The 21,690-nt window shown below is 40.4% G+C and overlaps 1 protein-coding gene across 2 annotated transcripts in view; it reads right to left on the bottom strand.

Moving 5' to 3' along the window:
* hmcn1 (hemicentin 1) overlaps positions 1–21,304 on the bottom strand; it is a 142,396-nt gene extending 121,092 nt beyond the window's left edge. For both annotated transcript variants that reach the window (XM_036582339.1, XM_036582340.1), the window contains exon 1: positions 20,857–21,304. In XM_036582339.1, coding sequence (XP_036438232.1) covers positions 20,857–21,163 — 307 coding nt within the window. In that variant the 5' untranslated portion in view covers positions 21,164–21,304. The remainder of the gene's footprint in view (positions 1–20,856) is intronic.
* Between the last annotated feature and the right edge of the window lie 386 nt (positions 21,305–21,690).

The raw sequence follows: 21,690 nt of genomic DNA on the forward strand, positions 1-21,690 counted from the left end.
AGTCATTCTTCCATCCAGCTATGCTCATTTTATTTTATTTTAAATGACTATTTATGCAAGAATGTAACTGAAGACAAGGCCTCCTCCACAGTAGGGTTTACTGCATTCATATTCAGTGTCATATGCACTGCTAGCTGCTAGAGACCTCAAACATGTCTGGTGACCAGGAAAATCACCATCAGCTATAACTGAAATGGATAATAAGGCGAATGATTCCCAAGTTATGCCTATACATAAGAGGTATTGCGGATTAATTCAACCGATTCATCGAAAGACATCCGGCACTTCTACTTATGGTTACTGATTTCCATACATACTTACAGGTTTGTGTTCAAGTTCTTGCCTTTTGAACACTACGTTAGATAGCTAATGTTAAATTTTATTTTATCTGTAAAGGCAGCTAATAGGCAGCTGTTTAGCATGTAAGGTCTGCACGGTTCTCGTTAGTGATGTTCTCATCTCCTGTTCTCATCAGCTGTTCTCCCCTGTAACAGGAAAGACCTTATAACTCAGGTATGCTCGTCTGTCAGTGGCTCAAATTTTAGCGTGAGGTCATCGTTCCATGGTTGCTCGAGCCAGTGCATGCCAAGTGACCTCATGCTCTTTTTTGAGGCCTGCTCTCTTTTTCTGCAGCCAAAGCCAGTAGTTGCTTTTTCTCAGCTTGCTTTGTTCCTAGTTCTAATGAGCTGTGAAGCTTTTCAGAGCTGCTTTTTCCAAGACCATGCAGAGCAAAGAGATGACTGACTTCAGCATTGCAGCTGTTCTGTTTTATGCACAGTGCATGGCAGGAAAAAATGATTTCTGCTGATGCATACCAATGCAGAGACCTAGCACGTTTCCCTTAAATGTAGAGGAATGGTTAAAACAATTTTAAACTTAAAAGGGAATCTTTAAACCACTTTGTTGCACTGAACCACAGCCCAGCAGTGCAGAGAAGCCAGGAAGTCCAAAGGTGTCAAAAAGACACTACAAATGAGGTTGACACTGAAAATTACAGAGAACGAGCAGCTGCCAAGCCATTTTGAAGCATTCTACACGTTTGCCTGTCACATGGGATATGTACATTAAGATGTTTCAATACTATGGAGTGCATGTCAGATCAATCCTGCATTCATAAAATCCAGAGGTTATGTCTATCATGCTGGACCTCCCTTTGGAAAAGAGTAATACTCCAAATAGACACACAGACACGTGCTTTCAATAACCCTGACAAGATCCATGAGCTATTGAACAGTCCCCGTGATCTTATGTCCAAACAAAGAACCTGAAGCTTTTAGCAGTCCTTGAGTTTACATGTCCAAACAATGAACCCCAGAGACATGTCAAGTCCTCCTAGAGCAAATGGTGAATCACTTATCCCATCCTGAGGGTGTACAGAAACTGTAATCCTCTGTAAGCAATAAGCATGGCATGTCATTTTTTGAGAAGGTGCTGGCCTAGGCCTTTGTACAACTGCTTGCCACAGTTATTTTGTTATTTTAATAGACCAAATGACATGAATAAGGATTTTACATGGCTACGAAATCATGGTTTCAAAAAATACAACTATCACAGTCAGTGACAAACTTAGCACTTAGAAAACAAAATGTTCTCTATCATATATCTGGTTCTCCAGAGAGACCCTTTCCAAGCCATAGAATTTTGGCAGCTTTGGAGACCCCTGAGGTGTAGAAAGGGGACATTTTAAGTGATCAAAGCCTTGCTTAAAACTAACAGGGAAATCTGTTTGGCTCTGGCGAATGGAACAGGGTTCGTAGCAATCTTTTTCATGAACGGAAAACATTGCAGAGGACGGGGCCATATCTTCTGATTAAGGAGCTTTATCGGAGCTAGCCAGGCACTGTGTGGCTCTGACTATACTTGAACCAGAAAAGCAGTGCCACAGTTAAGACAAACTGAGCACAAAACATATGGAAACCAGAACAGAAGGCTGTTCTCACACAGCTGGGAGAACCTAAGGATGCCAGTTGCCGTTGGACAAATTTATCAATAAGAGCAGTCACTTGTCTTGAAGCCTCAGCCAAATGGTCTAAGCCAAACAATGAGACTTTCAAATAAAACAAGAAGAAAAGGGGAAACTCAGAAGAAAAGTTCATAAGAACATTTTAAAAGAAAATGGTCAGTTGTGCAAAATTCTGATGATTACAGAGGACACTGTTTAGGTGCTTCCTCCGCACATCCATGGCGTGAACATGAACATGTGCATCGTGATCTCAACATTGCGGAATCTTGAGACCTCTTTTTTTAGACGAAATGAAACACTATAAACACCAAATGTTTATCTCCTCAGAACATCCTTTGAGAGCAAGGGTGATGAAGAGGAAACCGGTGCGGTTTCAAGTTTTGTGTAATAAACAACGTGACCAATTTACTGCAAGTCCAGTTGTTTTGTTATCTGAGGTAATGCTACGTGAGTTTGCACTGAATGGATCACATGCACATTTAAATGTTAACAGAGGGGCTAATGGGACGGAAAACACTGGGCAGGCCAAGCCAAACTTTGCTTCGGACATCACGGCCTACTAATGAAATGAAGCAGTCATGCAAAGATGTTTTTTGTTAGTTTGTCTTTTTTGAAGGAAAAAACAAACATTGTACAAATTACAAGGGAACCGTAGGAGGACACTGACCTAAAGGTTGTGTAACATGGTAATTTATGCTTTGTTAAAAGAATTGACTTTTGTAGAATTCCTGTCTTGCAAAATAGGATTTCTAACATTATAAAAAATGTAATCTCTAAACAGATTATTGAGAACCTGTCTGGTCACTAACAAGAGTGATGGGACCCAGGGAAGCACTAAGAAGGACTGAGAGATTGTGTCTAGCTGCGAATGCAGTCCTACTAACAGCCCACAACATTTGTTTCCTTTCTTTCCTGCCCTCAGGGTTGGGTTCTGTCTTCCAGAACACATTCACCTCCCACATGCCATATTAAAGACTAACTAAAGAACATCTAGGAATGGGCATAGCACAAATCACTGGTAATAACAGTTGACACATGCTAGCACTGTGTTGCTGACTAGCAACAGTAACTAAACTTTGATTTCAGACTGGTTTGTATCATCTTTGTTGTGTTGAGATCATTATTTATTACATTGGTGGGTACATTCTCTTTCTCCTTTTAGTGCTTTTCACAATAAACAAACATTACATCCTCTTTCCATCACAAGTGGCATGTTTGTCTTGAACTGTCGGCTTAAAGCCAACTGGTCATCTTTTTACCTTGCTAGTTCATGTTCCCTGGTCTTATAAAGCACAATTTATCATGTCATACCATTTAAAAGACAATATTCCATCATTTTCCATCAGAATGTAATTACTTTTTGTCCAACTCTAAAGCATCTGATTTTTGATTCCATCACCATGCACCAGTGGGCAAAATAATAGGGAAAAATAACATTAACCCATAATATTGTGTTTTACCTCCCTCTTTAATTTAATCCTATACAAGTACTCTTGTTTGATTGTTAAGTTTTGGGGGTATACAAAACGTTTAAAGTGTTGAAACGTGCAGAAAGGAAATTAGACAATCACAAACTGTTTTCCTCTGTGGTATCTAGGTAGATACAGCTAAGCGAACCCTATCGGTTAGGGTTTCAAGAGCTAAAGAGTAGGCCCAACTATAAAGTGACAGAGGAATCAACCCATCATGCCTTGATTTCCAATAGGAGGGACCAATTTTGTGAGAAAAAACATCACTCTATGCCTTCAATTTCTGGAAGTCAGATATATCAGTGATTGTTAATACAAATGACAGCCTAATCAATGGGTTGTTAGAAATGGAAAACAGCAGCGGCAGCTCTATACCAGAAACATCTACTGTAAGAGTCACTGTGAAACCACTACAAGATAAAATATATGCTAGCATGTCTGTCACAAGCTTCAAGTAAAACATGTAATATATTTTAGAAACTTGTTTGTTGTGTTTAATCTAGAACTGCTTAGCAGCTTAGCAGCCATAGGGAAGTTAGTATTATCTTAGAAGTGGATTTTTTCCTTACGTTTTTACCGAGTTTTGATATTTATGACCCGATTTGAAGGTCTAGCTCTAATAGTCACGGTTCACAGCTGGTTTTTGATCCAATACCTGTTAACTTTATTAGCCTCAAAGCTGCAGTGCAAAACTTAAGACACCAAACATGTGCTGACTGACTACATTTGTGTTAAGGACTAAATTGTACAAACTTGGTTTTTCTTCAAACTGTTCCTTTAAGCCATTTCAGACCTGGGTAAGCTGTTTAGGCCATTGATGATGGTGTTGAATCCCATGGCTTTGGCATGAGAGAGAGAGCAGGGACTTGTCCTGAAGCTACAGCATCGACCCTCGTTCTAACAGTGGATCTAAGCACTGTAAATACTGGAAGACCTGACACTGAGAATGCCCAGTCCACAACTGCCAATGAAAATTAATTAGGGGATGCATGAATTAAACTAAAGAATGAGTTTTTCCAAGCTTGAAGAAAAAGGAGAAAATCAACCATAAGTCCAGACATTAACTGACTTTACATGTTTAACAGAACCAAATGCACAAAGAATACTCAACAGAAGGATGATACAATGAAATTTAGTTTCAATGAGCACATCAAATGCCTCTCAAATGCAAAATCCTCCATACTTTAAAAGATGATTTTGTTTAAATACCCATAAGAGAATATGCTTTTAAGATCTATTCCCAAATTATCTGTAAAACATCTTACTAATGTCCTGTGGTTCATTCAATTGGTTCAAGATTTTGCCATGGAGCTAACAAAACAGCGAGTCTTTGTGAAGAGAGAAAAAGAATCCCCTTCAGCCTTTTTTCCTCCAGCTGACTGGCAAAAAAAAGAGAAAAGTTCAGTTAGCGAGGGTTTCTTTCCATGCAGGCACACCCTGTATCCAGGAAAGAATCAATAATCAGCAGAATCACTGGCAGTGCTAACCAATGTAAATCTAAGCAAAAACCAGCGGGGATCAGCGGGGGCGCAAGACTGATGCCTGCTGTCCCAGTTCCAGCCTGAAACATGTCACAGTGTGCATAAACGCCATGAGCGCAGGCGAACAAGCCTAGGGTGCTTTTAATTGATGTTAACAAGCACAATCCGCAGTTTGAACAAAGATGATGGCTACACTTCAAGCACAAGTACAAGCGAATGAAAAATTATGACAGCGAGCACTGATACACACATGCTTAGCAGGGGGTTCTGCTGAAACTGTCACACATCTTAAGCTGGCTCAGGACCTCCCACTGTGCAGCACCACTGAAGCCACAATGGACTGTGTCATGGGGAAAAGGAGAACTCCTTTGGATCTGGTTTAGATCAGACACACTCCGAGAGGCACTGCTCTAGTCTCAGTGCCTAAGGGCACGCCTCTGCGGTGATCTCTGAGCTTAGACGGCTGTTGAAGGAGTAAATGACGGCACTCATCGCTGTGAGTGTCTGTGCATATGTGTGTGAGAGGGAGCGTCTCCTGACTGAAGGGATTGGGTGGTCATTTCAAGCTTTAATCTGACGTCTCTGGAGCTCAGCCTGTTGTGGAAACTGTTCAGTCTGAAATCCCAGGGTGGAGCCACAAGCACTTGGGTCATGCTCACGTTCCGAAGCTGAAGCAGCACCATCTGATCTTTTTGAATCAAACTTGAGACACACTGTTTCATTTTTTTTTACTTCATTGCTTTTTACTTTATCAGACTGTCATCATTCAGTGCTGGCAGAGTGTCAACAGCAGCTCATCTGAAATACATACATCCAGCAGTGATGTTTTGTTGTTTTTGTTAATGACGCATGTTAATCATGTGCATGACATTCATTTTGAAATTCACAGGGGTGTTAAAAGTAAAGGAACGGTAAGCATAAATATGGGTACTGTGTGAAAATCTTGTGATCTGTGTTAGCACGTGACATAACAAATTATCATTGGTCAAAGTTTTGCATAAAGACGGATTAGCATAGGTGTGGGTAGCACCATTTCACAATTATATGAATTTAGTTAGATGTTTAAAAAAAATTACATTAAATGCAAAGAAACTAGACTGATTGGCTACAGAATAATTATGTAAGTTGTACTTTAAAGGTTTAAATAAAAATGTAAGGTATGGGTCACTTCCAAACAAAAGTGTGAACCATCTGAACAAAATCTGAGCAAAAAGTCAGAAATGAGAAGTAAGGCCTGTAATGGGAAAATAGCCTAACATTCTGTCAGCATCATGATGAGATTTGGGCTGGTTGTTGTCTGTGATTTCAAAAGCTATGATCACACATTCATTTGGACAGGCCACTGCATTTGCTCTAATGGAAGCACACTCGAGGTTACAGGTCCTTCTTACAGTCCAATGACAGACAATATCTCTCTATGTTCCCCAGCAGAGGTGTCTGTGTGAGTATACTTTGTGATATGATGTACAGGTAGAGATGCACCGGTCAGCAAAGTACATTCAAACAGTTTGAGCAGCAGCAGATTGACAGTGGAAAAAAACAGTCGGTCATGTGGAACTATTTCACAGTTTCTGTGAGGGATATTAATCTCGATTAATGTTAAAGAGGAGTCTAGAGGAGTACGACACTCAAGAATTTCTCCACATTAGGTTTAATATCACATGAAAATAGGACATCCCACTCTATACACAGAATATAGCACAAGAACAGAAGCAGAAAGTAAAGTCCCCAATGGGCACAACAACGCTATCTGTAGCCACCGTTTTTGAAATGATAAAAAAATCACAAACCAGAATGCAGTACAAAGTATAACTAAAAAGTATAACTCAAAATTAATACAATTCATTGCCTTCGATAACCAACCATTCTCTGTTGTTGAGGAGGCTTTGCGTACCTCAACCGTTTGTTGTATTAGCAATGTATACGATCTAAAGGTTTGCAGCAGCTTATACATGTACACAAACAAAGACTCACAGCAAATGCACATGGAAATGCAGATTTCGTTGTTCAGTTGTGATCAGATCAGATCAGATTGAGACACGTTAATACCAAGCGTGAACAGGGCCTACTGTCCGATACCATATGTGTGAGTAAGTGTGTGTGTGTTTAAATAAGAAAACATGTCTGTTGTCACTGACAACAGCAGAAGGTGAGGGGTAAGGTCTTACTCAGCATAAAACCCATGGGTTCTCTCCCAGTTTTAGCTGAAACAAGTGTCTTAGCCAGGTTTGGCTGCGTGCCACTGCCTGCAGGAGCCCCTGTTAGAGGGTCTAGAATTTGATTGGCACTGGCGGCTGGCTGGAGGGTGTGACGACACCCCATAAAACTGTCAAAACAAGGCTGCACATTTCTCTTTGTGTGTTCTAGACTGGTCAGGCGGCTTCCAACATGACGAAGCGTCTCTCATGGTTCGCTGGAAGCACACCTCATACAGCTCAGTGACTTCATAATGTTATCCTTATCATATGGACTGTTTCAGTATATAGGCAGAGCCCATTTATATTAGGCTCTCATACTGGCACAAAACAAAGTGCAGTTTTCAGTGTCAGATGAGAGAATGATTTAAACATCTGTATGTCATTTATGCATCAACATCCAAAAAATTATCAGCAATCATAAAACTGTAATAATAGGATAATGGAGAGGGAATGCACAGTGATTTGAACTCATTATGAGATTAAGGTCATGACCTCTGTCCTCCACCAATGAAGACAGTCAACAAGACCAGACAAGGCCAGTTCTGGAAAGGCTTCTGATTGGCCAGCATTACAACTGCGCCATTGCCCAAAATAGATGATTTCTTGTTACTGGGATCAGTAATCGCGGAAAGATGTTGTGGGATAGATAGTACTCACATCATCAGGGAATGACCGCTGGATCTGTGGCCTCAGGCTCTGTGAATCTTTGTAAAAATTCTTTGTGAGAACAGGCTGTGCCTGACTACACTTCAAGAGAATGTAATGACATCCAACAAATGGTACTCGGAATATGGTCCAAATATCAAACGTGAATGCACATGTGCAAGCAATGATACAGCCTTATTGGATGAATACTCGAAACTACATGCATCTTAAGTGGACGGAACCAAATACTGAAGATTAAATGGAGTATATTTCTCAAAAAATATACACTAAGATACACTGTAAAACTAAAAGACTACAAAACTGAGGATCACATTCTACCCAACTTGCAACTTGCTTAAATAAATAAAAAGATGCTTTATTTATTTTAAATAGCCCTGAAACTAGATTGAGATGCAAGATATTACAGCCTGTACCCTTGCAGAATTCTCATTTCTTGTGTTTTACTGCCCAAAAACTTACAGACTAGAACCAGCACAGACTTAGCCTGACTGTAAACATTGGGTGAACTTGAATTTGGTGTAGAACTTTTTGTGGTCATGCTATATCATAACAAAAACAGAAAGGAGGTAGACAAGCGAGCATACGTAGGCATTTTCTGTTCTGTGGCACATATATAAACACACAAACATTTGTCTGCATATATACATGCATTTACAGGAAGTCATCTGCCAAGTCTTCCTGGAAGCTGGACATCCTTGGTGTTGTGCTACTCTGAGGCTTATTGCAGAGGCTGATGCTCTCTTCAATCTGGCCAATGCCCTTTAGGGTCAATGTGCTAGGTGGGTGTAATCTCAGTTTTTAGCTATGGCCCTCTAGTTAATCAGAGAAAGAGTACAGCTGGGAGTCATTAACAGCAATGTAAGCGTCCACAGCTCTCGTCCAGTATGCCCTACTCTGGCATAAAGGAATAGGGAAAATTTGTGGAAAAAGGCAAAAGTCAAAAACTCCTGGTACTTCTTCCAGTTATCTGGGTATCACATTTCTCAGCTAGGAACAGGCAGGTCAGCTAGTGGCCTAGTGAGATGGGAAATCACTGACCTGAGCCTCAAGGATCAGTTGCCATATTTCAGAACATTTTAAAAAGTTTTTATGCATTCAACAAATTGAAATTTACTGCATTCCAGATTCGCTCTGCCTTGACTTGGAAATGTCAAAGCAGTAAGACTGAAACCTGGTCCTAATGATGATCAGTGGTTCATCTGTGGGCTTGACAAAGACTTTTGAACTTGATTCTAAATCAGTTCCACTTCTGCAGTCCATTATACTGGAGGGTAACATAGCACTGTATGTGCACTATAAGTCCAAAAGTTTGCAGAGACGAATGAAGGGAGTTTATACCTCCTTTGCGCCAGAACTAGCCTCTAAGGCTTTACACTAGATTTGGAACACCGCTGTGAGGATATGATTGCATTTAGCAATAAGAGCATCAGAGATGTCAAGTACTGATGTTGGATAAATCCATCCAGATCGCAAACTATCACGGTGGGTGACTGAATGCCTTTGTCAGCAATGGATGCACCTTCAAGTAGCTGAATTAGAAAGGGTTTCTTGGTGCTTCTGGACTGTAGTGTGTAGTGTGCAGAGATAATTCAGATCTCCAAATGCAGATCATCTGGTGAGAAACTCATAAGAAACCCAGTGATCATAGTCTAGGCTCGAGTCATTAATGCAGCTGACCTGTATATTATAAGGAGCAGTCGGTTGCTTGCTAAGCAGGAGAGGCACCAGTCTGCTGCTCACACTGACTGATGTGACCAGGACTAATTTTTTGAACAGTCATATTTCTGGCTGAAAATTACTTATAGACATGTATAACTTGTGACTTAGGACTTACAAACATCACCTCTCCACTGCCATTAACAGTTATAACTGTCCTAAGTGGAAAAAGATGGCTAGATGACAGACCTGTTCATTTATCACATTTCTCTAATAAACACATTATATAATTTTAATTCTAAAGAGATGAACGAAAGAGGTGGACAGTAACCAACATCTTTCATTTTTCTAATCAATGCTTTTACTTGCCTCCAATACCTTCACTAAAGCCTTTTACTCCATAAATCATAGCAGCATGCAGGCTTTACAGTGTTAGTGTTAACCAAACCTGCTGCAACAGCCACCGCTGCAAAACATACGGATTTCATTTGTCTTCAAATACAGTAATTCCCAACCAAAACATTAGTCATGATCTCAGTGTTTGGGGACTAATGTATGGAAGTTCCATAACGTCATTATGAATGCATCGCCAGCTATTGTATGGGTCGCAAAAACGCAAAGTCTTTCATCGAGTGTAGATTCTGTGTCAAACTGCTAAAAGTACGTCATAAAGATTCAATGCTCCTCTGAATAACATTAACCATTCGCATACAGTCGTATGCAAAAGTGTCAACATCCCCAGTAAAATTATATTTTGTTGATTTTCTAACCAAAAATAAGTTAATACATCCTCTTCAGGCAACAAACCTAAATATGGAATTTCCACAATTTAGTGCACAATTTGTTGTGTTCAGCATAATGGAAAAAAATAAAATGTAACATATAAAATGTGCCACAACATATGCACAGGCCACACTTTATCTTTTTTTCCAATGTGTTAAATCGTGTAAATAAACACTAAAGTACAGTGCCTTATAATCCCCTGTAGAGAATGTGTACTTATTTTCATTAAAAATAAACAAAATGTAATTTGACAAGGAACACCCAAACTTTTACATATGACTGTATACATTTATGCCTTAATGAAACAGGCTGCTACTATTGTTTTTAGATAACAGTGTGTGATACAATGTCAAAAACCGCATAAGCAAGCCTATTTGAGATTGCTTAACTTGATGCAGTTAGTGAATATTTAGGCATGTTTGCATGTTGCTAGTTGGTGGGACAAAAGCCTCCATTACTTTTTAGCTGCTTTTGCCTCATAGATCCAGCTACAAAACAAAATAAAAACTCTGGACACCAAACATGTCTTAGATATATATCTGATGACAATTACACAAGTTTGGCAAACTGTACCTTCAATATTACATAATTGAGAGATACAAACACATCACAAAACGCTTTTGACTTTTTAGATCTTAGTCATCTCCAGTGACCTTAAGGTTGACCTTACAGCCACAGTCAACCTTCAACACTTGTCCTGCCCGAGGATCCTAATACAAACACACACACACACACCCACACAAACACACACACAGACAGAATGCAGACGCTGACATGCCAGCTGGGAGCTGAGTGGCATTTTTGCAGCCGCTCAGGAAATGTTTCAGCAGTATGAAGCCGACTCCCCTAGGAGAGTGAAAGAACAAAATACAGACAGAGATAAAGAGAGACAGCGGTAGACAGACCGTGGAAAGAATGAAAAGCAAAGGTCAGAAGTGGAAAGAGTAAAAATGGGGATGGAAACGAACAGAAACCTTTCAGAAAAGGAAGAGAAGATCTGTCTGGGATGCACCCAGGTCTTGCTACTTATACTGCTTCCAACACTTAATCATAAGCATTTGGAGTGTTCTATCTAGTGGCCTCCAAATTAAGGTCTGCCTGACACTGAAAGTAATGGATCCTACATGTCACTCGCCATACACGTTTTATGTTACGTGAAAACGTACACATGTCATGGCAGTATATTCGTAGAAGAAACACCGCATTTTGCAGAAGCCAAACATAAGCTCATGGGAAACCACAAAGTTGGCCAGCAACTGCCAACTAAGGAGCTGTACTTAATACAGACCAAATGGCTTTTCCAGTTACGAGAAAACTAAAATCTAATTAAATACAAAACATGATTGTGTGCAAAATTTAAAATATCCTTTGTTTTAATGACCGTCTAGACATTCATCTGAGGCAGTTAATCTTAATTTTGTTCATAAAACTGCTGCCTGAAGAAGCAGTTTTGGGAAAGAAAATTTCACTGCTGTACTTGACATGCAGCCTATAGGTTCATTTGTGTGCTTATAACATTAAGTATATACGCCATTAAAATCAACAGTTTCCTTGTTACAAGCTATTGTGAGTGTATCAGCATTTGCTGCTTACTGCTGCCTTCAGCTTATAAAAGAACAGTAAAAGAACACCCAGACTGCCCTGTTTTTGGGATGCTGTGTTTTTAAATCTTAAGAAGACTCTTGGCTCAATGTATTAGGCCTTCACTGGCAGTTTCAGGTGCAATTTGGACACATTCTGTCCACAAGTTACGCATGAAACTGGCATTTGACAGACATAGAAAGCTACAGGTACGTCTAAGCCATCAATAGCATCAATAGTTACATACTACATCTAGCACAGGTAATAACATATGCGCTTATACTCCAAAAAATGAGGCAGAGGGTAATCATTGGAGACACTTAAAGATTCAAGAGAGACTCAGAGAAAATGCGAGAAACATGCAACATTTTGCAAAGGCAGAGTTAAAAAGACAGAAAAATAAACACACAAGACCATCTCATGTACTTTCATGAATTCTTCTCAAAACTTCAAAAACTCTGTCAATCTCACAGCGTTTGAAATGCCACAAATTAGAATCAGCTTTTCAGACACAGACTAAGGATAAAATATAAAACCTAGCCGACAACAAAGGATTGATTGTGTTATTTAATCTAGACAGCATATAAATATGGCAGAAAATGTGATTTGTCAGTCACTTTGTGATGGAAAAGCTAAGAAGACCAATGGTACTCCAAAATTAACACATTTAGCACATTTGTAATAAGCTGTCCTCTAATGGCTCTGATGCGACTTGGCAAACAAGAGGGATCATTATCTCATCCAGAACTTCAATTTCTCTCAAGCATCTTATAGCTCATTAAGCTTTGCCAGTCGAGCGTCTATTTTGGAAACTAGCAGTGCAAACTCTAATGAACACCTTCAGCTCTAAGGCTTAAAAGCACTTCAGCTACATATGGGTTTCACAGGCACAGTAATAATGTCATTCTTCTCTCCTGTGGCCTGTCAGGTTATCCATGGCTGTTCAAACTTCAGAGAAGATTACAAATCTATTCACAGAGAAAGAAATGCAGCCAGCACAAGAGAACCTTTATTTTTAAAAAAGAAGCCAAGACTTTCAAGTTTCTAGATGCAAATGAGGCTTAAAACGTCAGAGAGTTAGTAGGTCATAGGTCAAATTCCTCCAAAGTCATATGCTTGAAAAAATAGTAAAATTAATACAGTCTTTAACAATTAGACATGATATAAGAAGGAATACTACATGTGCAGCTAGCTTCACTACTTCTAAGCACCAATGCAAGAAAACCTTGCCTGAAGACATGAGCTGTTGGAGCCATCTTAATCTTTTCCAGCCCAAATGTAGCACTTATATTCATGTACTGTCTACGGATCATCAAATTGCTGTTTTTCATCTCTTTCAAATCTCCATAACTCAAGCCCACACTTGAGCCTTTGTTTCTTTGTCGTTTCAAGTACAACCCTCTGCTAATATTTCACACAGTGACAGTGACCTCAGGGATCATACAGCCTTGCAACATTGCACCAGTCACAGAGGGTCTCGCAATATCCCATTATCCAATCAAAACAAGACTTGGGGCACATCCAGCGCAATCAGCAGCTAAACTCACAGCCTTAATCAAGACGAAATCCCAGAGCCTGTTGATTTTAGAGATAGATGTTGTTCCAGATTTCTGGACATTTCAGTGACTCCATACTCAAAGACTTTGGCACTAGAAAATATCTTTTACTATGTTAACGTTGCTGAAAATATCTGCATTCATTTTCCACAGGGAACATGTGCATTGTGCCAAGAAGAGACCTATACCTGAAATGGATAATGCTGCCTGCGTAGCTGCATATAGTGCACCACACTATAGTAATGACTAAGCACAAAACACAAAGGCATTTGGAAATGGCTGCTTGTGCAACACCTGAGGCACTGACATCAGCACACACACTGCTCTCAAATTAGGGGCCATTATGATATTCCCTGTTCGTCATTACAGAGATGAGACGGGAGAATTACACTGTACTCGGACACACTCCCAACTCCAGTAAAACCCTGCTTAAAAAAAAGCCTCCCCCTCCAGGAATTCCTGCCTAATGGCATCATTATGGACCTTGCTCCTGACGAATCCACCACCTTTGTAATCTAGCCTGGGCGGGGGGATTCAAACATGACTATAGGCAAGCCAAGAGAGGTCAAAGAGACCTTCAACAAAGGAAACTGCTTTAGATAAGTTTGCATGTTTTTGACGTTAAATGCACCTCTGGCTCTAGACGTCCCATTCTTTTCTAAAAGCTTTGGCGTATGAAGAAAAGTACAGGGAGTCATACCGCTGAGACAGGGTGGAAGGCCTGAACACCTCTGAAGCGGGGAATATACAGGGTTAGATGATAGAAGATAAGACAAGAATGTTCCAGAAAAAACGTCTGGTGGACTGCTGCTCTAATTGAAGCCATCAGGTAATAAGAAACATGCCATTCAGATGATCAGTCACCTGAAGCGGCTAAACTCGCAGCCTTAATCAAGACGAAATCCCATGAACAGTCAGACAGACGGATAGAAAGAAGCTTTAAGGTTAGAGTACTCCAGTTCAACAAACACAACCAAACATGAACATTATAATGTCTGCAGAATGTCCACAAAAAAGATCGACAAGCCAAATAAACTAGACAGAATAGAGAAAGTACATTGTAAATTCTTCAAATAATCAAATATTTCTCCAAAGAATCAAATATTTGTGTTTGTTTGTGTTTGTCCGGTTGATGTACTCTGACCTTCATGAACCCTGGAGGAAACCGCAGATTCATGGAAGGTGCAAGAGAACTGTACAAATCAAATACATACATGTATTTAACTTGTACAGAGCTATAATTTCTTTTACATTTTCAGCATGTAAAAGATTTAAACAGACAATCCAGTCATGATGAAAACTTCAACCATCACTACATCTGTTGTAAACATGCTTACTTGCATGCTACAGTATTGCTGCAGTAGTCTCTAAAGTGAGATGTCCTGATTTGAAGATGGGGAAGACACCCTCCCGAAGATGTATCTTTAAGTTGGGATGAACTTCAGTTGGGAAAACTGAACTAGAACTGAAAACTACTGAACTTCATTTTCTTAGCTGGCGAATGCAGAAAGAAAACAAAAAGCTAATTTTAGCATATTAACATCTTGTTTTAGTCCAGAATGTTCCTTTTAACAACATTACAGGTTCACAAATGTGTGCTTAAATGACTACTTGAATATTCACTTGTGCATACCTTCAGCTATTTGTTAATGATATTTTTACAGTGTTCAAGTGTTGCTTCAGATGAGACAATGGGTTGAATATCACTTTGTTTAACTAGAGAAATAGATAATTCCAGGCTATCGTTAACTAATTAAGTTCTCGTCTTTTATACTGACGGGAAATGAGCATACCAAAAGCAATGACTATTTTTCCTCAGAATAAAATCAACACATGACATGTGGAGTGTTTGCTTTGGGAAAAAGCTGTATCACTAACTTCCAAAACACAACAAATGAGTTTCCCTTTGTCACTAGGCCAGCGTTTGACACACGAGTCCATCAGGATGTTCAGGACTATCTCTGACCCAGAAACAGTCAATTTTCTATAATAGTGAAACTGAGTGCACCTACTTATTCATCTCCTCTCCTCGCTTGAAGCTTGGCAACCTCTGAATCAGGTTAACCACAAATGAATGTGAGGTTTAAAGGAACAATTCAGAGAAAAATCTAATTTACCCAATTTTCCCCTCACGCTAAATGTAGTCAGTCTGTCAAGACATGGCATGCAAAAAACAGCTGCTACTAGTGTTTTTAACTATGTCCATTTTATAAACAATGGCATGTCATACAGTGCCAGAAACCACAAGAACAAAACTACTTAAATTGCTTCACAACGTCATACAATTTGAGGCAAGTGAGTGATGATTTAGGCATGCCGTTAATGCTATTTGACAGGGCTCAAGCTTCCAGTATTTGTTAACTGTTACATTTGTAGCTCCAAAACTAAAGAAGCAAGTATTTCTTGCCAGATTGGGTAAATCTGGCATAAGAGGAAAACTGTGCAACTGTTCATCAGACTATTTCTATAATTCAGTGTACGGACTTTGACTCTGCAGTGTTATCAGAAAAGTGGCATGGTGAAGGAGCTAAAGCTCATTTCCTGGGTTTGTGTATGCGCACATGTATTTGTATGCATGTGTTAACCAGAAAGAGGCCTAGGCTCCCACTGTCCCTGAGCACTGTGCCTCGAAACATCTTATCCCCTCCTTAACACCAGTTAAATGCTGTGCATATGTACACATAAGCAAGCATGCAGGGAAAGGGACTGTACTTCACAGGAGGTCACATTTACAGGCCAGGGATGAAGAGAGAGAGAGAAAGAGAGAGAGAGAGAGAGAGAGAGAGAGAGAGAGAGAGAGAGAGTAGCACTGGAACATTAACCCTGTGGCCACATGCTGTGGGAAGGTGAGATTTTTAAAACCTCTTCAGGACATCTGGCCCCTACCCACCCATTAACCTTGATTCCGTACCCTTAGGCATGAAGGCCACACTCCATTTCCTCTTCCAGGTCAAGCTTCTCATCAAATTGTGCTTAAAAAAAAAAACTCCTATCATTCTTTGACTCTGGATCATTTACATCAGCATTTCTCATTTTATCCCAGCCCCACATTTTATCGTTTTTCCTGCCGCAACAATCCCAATACAACTCCTTGAGTCCTTTGTCAGCTTAACCAGGTGTGTTAGAGCAGGGAAAATGCAGAATTTTGCAGGGTAGGCTTCCTCCAGGACTATGATTGAGAAACATGGGCCTATATGATTTCTTCCTCCCACGTGGTCCTAATCATTCATCAGAGGAAGATCTATCCAGGCCAGAAACCCCATGCCTCCAAACAGAACTCCCTGTCCTCCAGGCTTGGGCTAGTTTGCTGAGCAAATACAATAAGGCCCCTGATTCAGAGCCAGCCAAAACAAACAGATCTCGCTTCCTCATCACTGCATGGGACAAGGAATGAAGAGAATAGACACATGTCTGTGTGGCTGCTACAACAACTTCTGCGTCAGCAGATAAACTTTCTGCGGGCCAGTTCAGTAAACTTCAGAATAAATATTATTGAAAGGCAATATTTTGGCACAAAATCAAATTAACGCAATTTTCTCGATCAGTCAAGCCATATTTTGTGTCCAAAGTTTGTCTCTTTTATTTTGGCATAGAGAGCTATGAGGCTAATGCAGCTATAAGTAATGCAAGCATATACTCCCCAATTAGCACAGTGTAAAATGCATGCCTAAACCATTGCACGCTTCCCTCAAACCACATATTTTGTATGCACTTAAAAGACAAGTGTAACTTCACTACACTTCATCATGTAATCAGTATGTATTCAGATGTAAATGTCCGATCCCCAAACAGTCAAGCACAAACTGTGATTGCATCTCTGTGCACGTCATGTGTGCTCCACTTACAGCTTACTACCAATGCAATACTGTTTTTCATTAAACAACTATTTAAGGTTATTGTGGCTAATGAGCAAACATATCTAGCTTTCTTTCTTTTCTTTTGCTGTATCTTCAAAAAACTGAAACACTCTGCACCACAAAATGTTTCATAAAGCAAAGCTAGCACTGCCTGTACTGGCTACACCTACACTGCATGCTAATCTGATTTACATGTTTTAATATCTAACTATGCTAATTAGTGGGTTACAAGCTTCTATTATTTGTTCACTACTGAAACTTTGTATCTTCTGTGCAACACTAGAGAAGCTAAGAGATTACACAATCACAAGCTCGCATCTTCATAAACTTCATAAACTGCTCAAGCAACACACCGAATACAAAGGCATAGCCTTTCTGTACCATTTTGTTCAGAATATACATTTGAAAAGTTGAAAACATGGCGCATTGCTTGACAATATTCAGCCAAACAAAGCTCCTTGTGCCGAATATTTATTTAAATAATGCATTCTTCTGTTCAAAAGATTTTTTCTTCGGCTGCGTGGCCTCAACTGTCAGTGCTGATCGATGCCATCCACAAGAAAGCCTAAAAAATCTGACAGGGTGTTTTTGGTAGGCCTACAACAACGGCACATCTGGAAAATCACTTTTAGCGGACTCTCTCCAAGGGTCACCCCCCTTTTTTCTTTTGTGCTGCAAATCTCTCGGCTTAGTTACAGTGGATGGCGGTTTGAAACGATCACCAGACACCGGCGTGCATCTTGAAAGAAATTCCAAGGAGCGGATGGAAAATCTATTTGGTGTTAAGAGACTGTAGGTCAAATTGAGGTTCAAGAACAAGGATATGTGTGCTTCTGCACTGAAACAGTGTTTGTTGTTGAAAGATTGGAAGGTAACAGTGATTGTGCTCCACTGCCATGTTCACACTGCAACTACAACCCATATTCATCTTTGTCCTATGTCCTGTGTGCTAACCTTAGACCTTGGGGTCTTCTTGAACTATGTGCAAGTCAATCAGGTGCCTTGTTCCAAATGGCGCACTCGCAGTCCTGCAGTCTACAAGAACCAAGGCTGTAGGGTGTCCCATTTGTCATTGTAATGCTCAAACAGGTGCTCACAAGCACCCTCTGTGCACACTTACTGCTGCCCTAGGTGTGGCCTCTTACCCAAACCATGCAATGCAGACTCATTGTTGGTCTCTTACCTTGAGATACACTTAAGAAACAATGGATGGTTTCGTTTACAGATGTCTGACCAACATGGTGGGGAGGATTTGTTTTTTAATTTAACTTAAAGAAACCACACATCTGAAGCAGCAGGCGGCGCATATGCAGAGCCTGCACGTTGCAGAAGTCTATCCCAAATGTATATGTTTAAACCAAGTATCCCTGAAGGTCTTTTTCCCCATAGGTCAGCACTTTGTTGGCGCCATTAAATGTAGAATTTGAGGATGACCACAGGGCTCAGGGCACCGTTAGAGACTGAGCTAGCATGATGCTTTCCTGAAAAGAACTGTTTACAGAATTTTACTTATTCTCCTGTGTTTGTTGTGTCATTTAATTCCCACCCATATTCAGACAAACCCCGCCTCTTGCACCCCAACTGGCTAGTAGCATACAACCCCCTGCCCCACAATAATGCTAATAACATCATGCTTCCTGTGCTAAGACTGGCTAGTACGATCATGTCTCCTGCTCTGGGAATAGCTATTAAAGCCCTGTCCCAAATGGCACCCTAAGCCCTGAGTACCACTTCCAAGACCACACATAGGTAACGTCATCAACATGCAGACAAAGAGGGCAAGAGACCTTCAAGCCTCTTGGTTTAAAAGTGTGCATTTGGGACAGATTTGTGCGATGTCCAGGCATGTCCATGTACAATATTGTGTCTAACCCTTTTTTTAAATGAGCAAATCTGTTTATCTACAGTGGCACAGATTACAAGCACAAAATGTTAGAATTAATAAACAAACACTCCTGACATGTTGGCATGACAGCTATAAACTAAAATATCCACTCTCATTGGTCCTCACTCATATCTCAATGTGGACTGCTGCATCCATATCGATCGCCAAAGGAATGAAGTGAGCTCCCATTTGAATATCAAAATGAGAAATGTGCCCCCTTTTAACTTCACCGACATGCACAAATGAGAATTGCAGGACTGCACCATTTAGGACAGGACTTCTCTTTGTAGTCTGAACTACTAGCCAGTTCTAGAGCAGGGGTTTGTCTAAATACAGGTGAGAAAACAAAAAATCCAACATGTGTTGGATGAACAGAATTTGATACTTTACAGGGACAGCATATTAAATTTTAAATCTATCTCTCCGCACCTTTGGACTGAAAAAGTCAAGTTGTCCAGCAAGAATGCCATCTGTACTTCACTATAGCTACTACAGTTAAACTATTCAAGCAAAGACATCGATAATAATGGACAATGAATTAATCTGTAAGAGAGTAAAGACTCTCTCTGATGCTCTTTGTAACAGAGTAAACTGTGTTTGGAAAGTAGGAATGATAATGACAGTGAATTCACAAGAGAACATCTGGATGTTGCTCTAGACAGGACTTTAATGCTTTTAGTGATTTTTGTGCTTTTAAAGTTCCTCTGTGAGCTGTCTCAGCATTCAGAATAAGCACATCTCACCAAACTGCCAGATTTGTCACACTTCTGGCATTAAGCTGTGTGTTTAGCAACATGCACAGACACCCACTGGCCCAATTACAATCAGCACAACAAACACCCCCCTGCCCCACACCCCAGCGCTGAATTCACGACTAGGATGATTACTTAGGCCCAGCTACACTTAAACGGACAGCAGAAGTGTTGGTGAAGATGTTCATTTACCACCACACTCAGGCTTGCTTGTAAAAAATGAAGTGAAGACAGAGAAGTTTAAAAGAATGGTACAAAACAGCCACACAACAAATAAACTGTGGTGATGAATTCACAGCTAGCGTCACTCCTACATTGGTCATTTAGGTCGAGCTGGACTAGAACAGTTACTACAAGTGTTAATTCAACACTGTAGAATAAATTTTGTGTTCAGTCATCACTGGGGGATTTTGTTTTGAGTCACCCCACACACCACGACAGACCTTTAAAAAAAATTTTAAATAATAACTTGTGGTCTCAATATAGTAATTAGAGTACTCGATATTAGAATTTGTGGCCTCAATATAGTAATTTATAGCCTCAATATAATAATTAGTGTACTCAATAAAGTAATTTGTGGTAAAAGTGGTAAACTGTGGCAACGCCTAATTAAAAAAATATCACCATGTCATCTTAGGGACTCCGTATTAAACAGCTAACAGCTAAACAGCAAAATTCCCAAAGTGGAATTAACACGCATTGTGTTGAATGAACGCACACAGTGATTAATGAACTCAGATAGTGCTTAACAAACAGCCTACAGTGACGACTAAGGCACACAGTGTCAACACAGCTTTAGTGCGGTTCGCTCTAAGCGTTCATTCAGCCCAGGTTTTGCTGTACAGGCTACTGTAAGATCAGGGTGATGTAACTCGTCTATTACAGGAGCTGCTAACATGACAGTTTCCTCGCAGGTTACATCCAAGTGCACTTTAGCCCAAAAACAGCGGTTCAGATTCTAACACGAAAGTTCGTTCATGTGTTTTTCTCAACAGCAGCAGGGCTTTACCTGGGTCGTGGAAGGGCACTAAGGCGAAGTTGTGCAGGGGTCTCTTGGGCCGGCTCAGGGACGTCTCCAGGATTTTTGAGGCTCCTTCGATCACCTGTACGAGGTCGTCGTACATGGAGCCGGTGACATCGAAGACGAAGGCGAGGGTGGAGGCGCCCTGAGGGACAGGCTCAGTCCCGGACTCAGCCACATCCTGGGCTCTGGACAAAACCCCGAGGAGAAGGAGCCTCACCAGTAGCAGAGAACAACGTCCAGGACTCATTTTCCTGCCGGCACCAGACGCACCAGACTTCAGCATCGAGAGCATTGCCGAGACATTGGATGGAAATGGAATAGCCGTTGCCTGATGGAAAGTAAAGGAGAGTGTGAAAGTGTCCGAGCAGCGCTGAGAACTCTTAAGGAACTCGACTTGTGGGATCAGCTGCTCATAGCAGGACTCTCAGTGATGGCCAGAGGAGAGCTGAACGCTGATTGGATGGCTTTAAGGGACGAGGGAGGGGGGCTGTGGGGTGCAAGAAGTCCCATGTAGAAAGGTGAGTTTCTCTGTGGTTACAGTTTGTCGTTTGGACTCTTCAAAGAACTTTACTGAACGTTAAGATTGTATGACAACACATAAAAGACGTACATGGTACAATAGAGCTATAACTTATACATGATTTTCTATGGAACTACAGAAACGGTGCATTAAGCCTGTTATAACGTCAATAAAAAATGAAAATGTGTTTAAAAAGCCTGTTAATAAATTCTTATCACCTGGGTAGTAGTACAGTAGTATCAAAGCTCATACATGACACCCATATAAAACACATAAACACATTGGTTAAGTTGAATTTA

This window comes from Colossoma macropomum, unplaced genomic scaffold (genome assembly GCF_904425465.1).
Source record: "Colossoma macropomum unplaced genomic scaffold, Colossoma_macropomum, whole genome shotgun sequence".
NCBI classification, from domain to species: domain Eukaryota; kingdom Metazoa; phylum Chordata; class Actinopteri; order Characiformes; family Serrasalmidae; genus Colossoma; species Colossoma macropomum.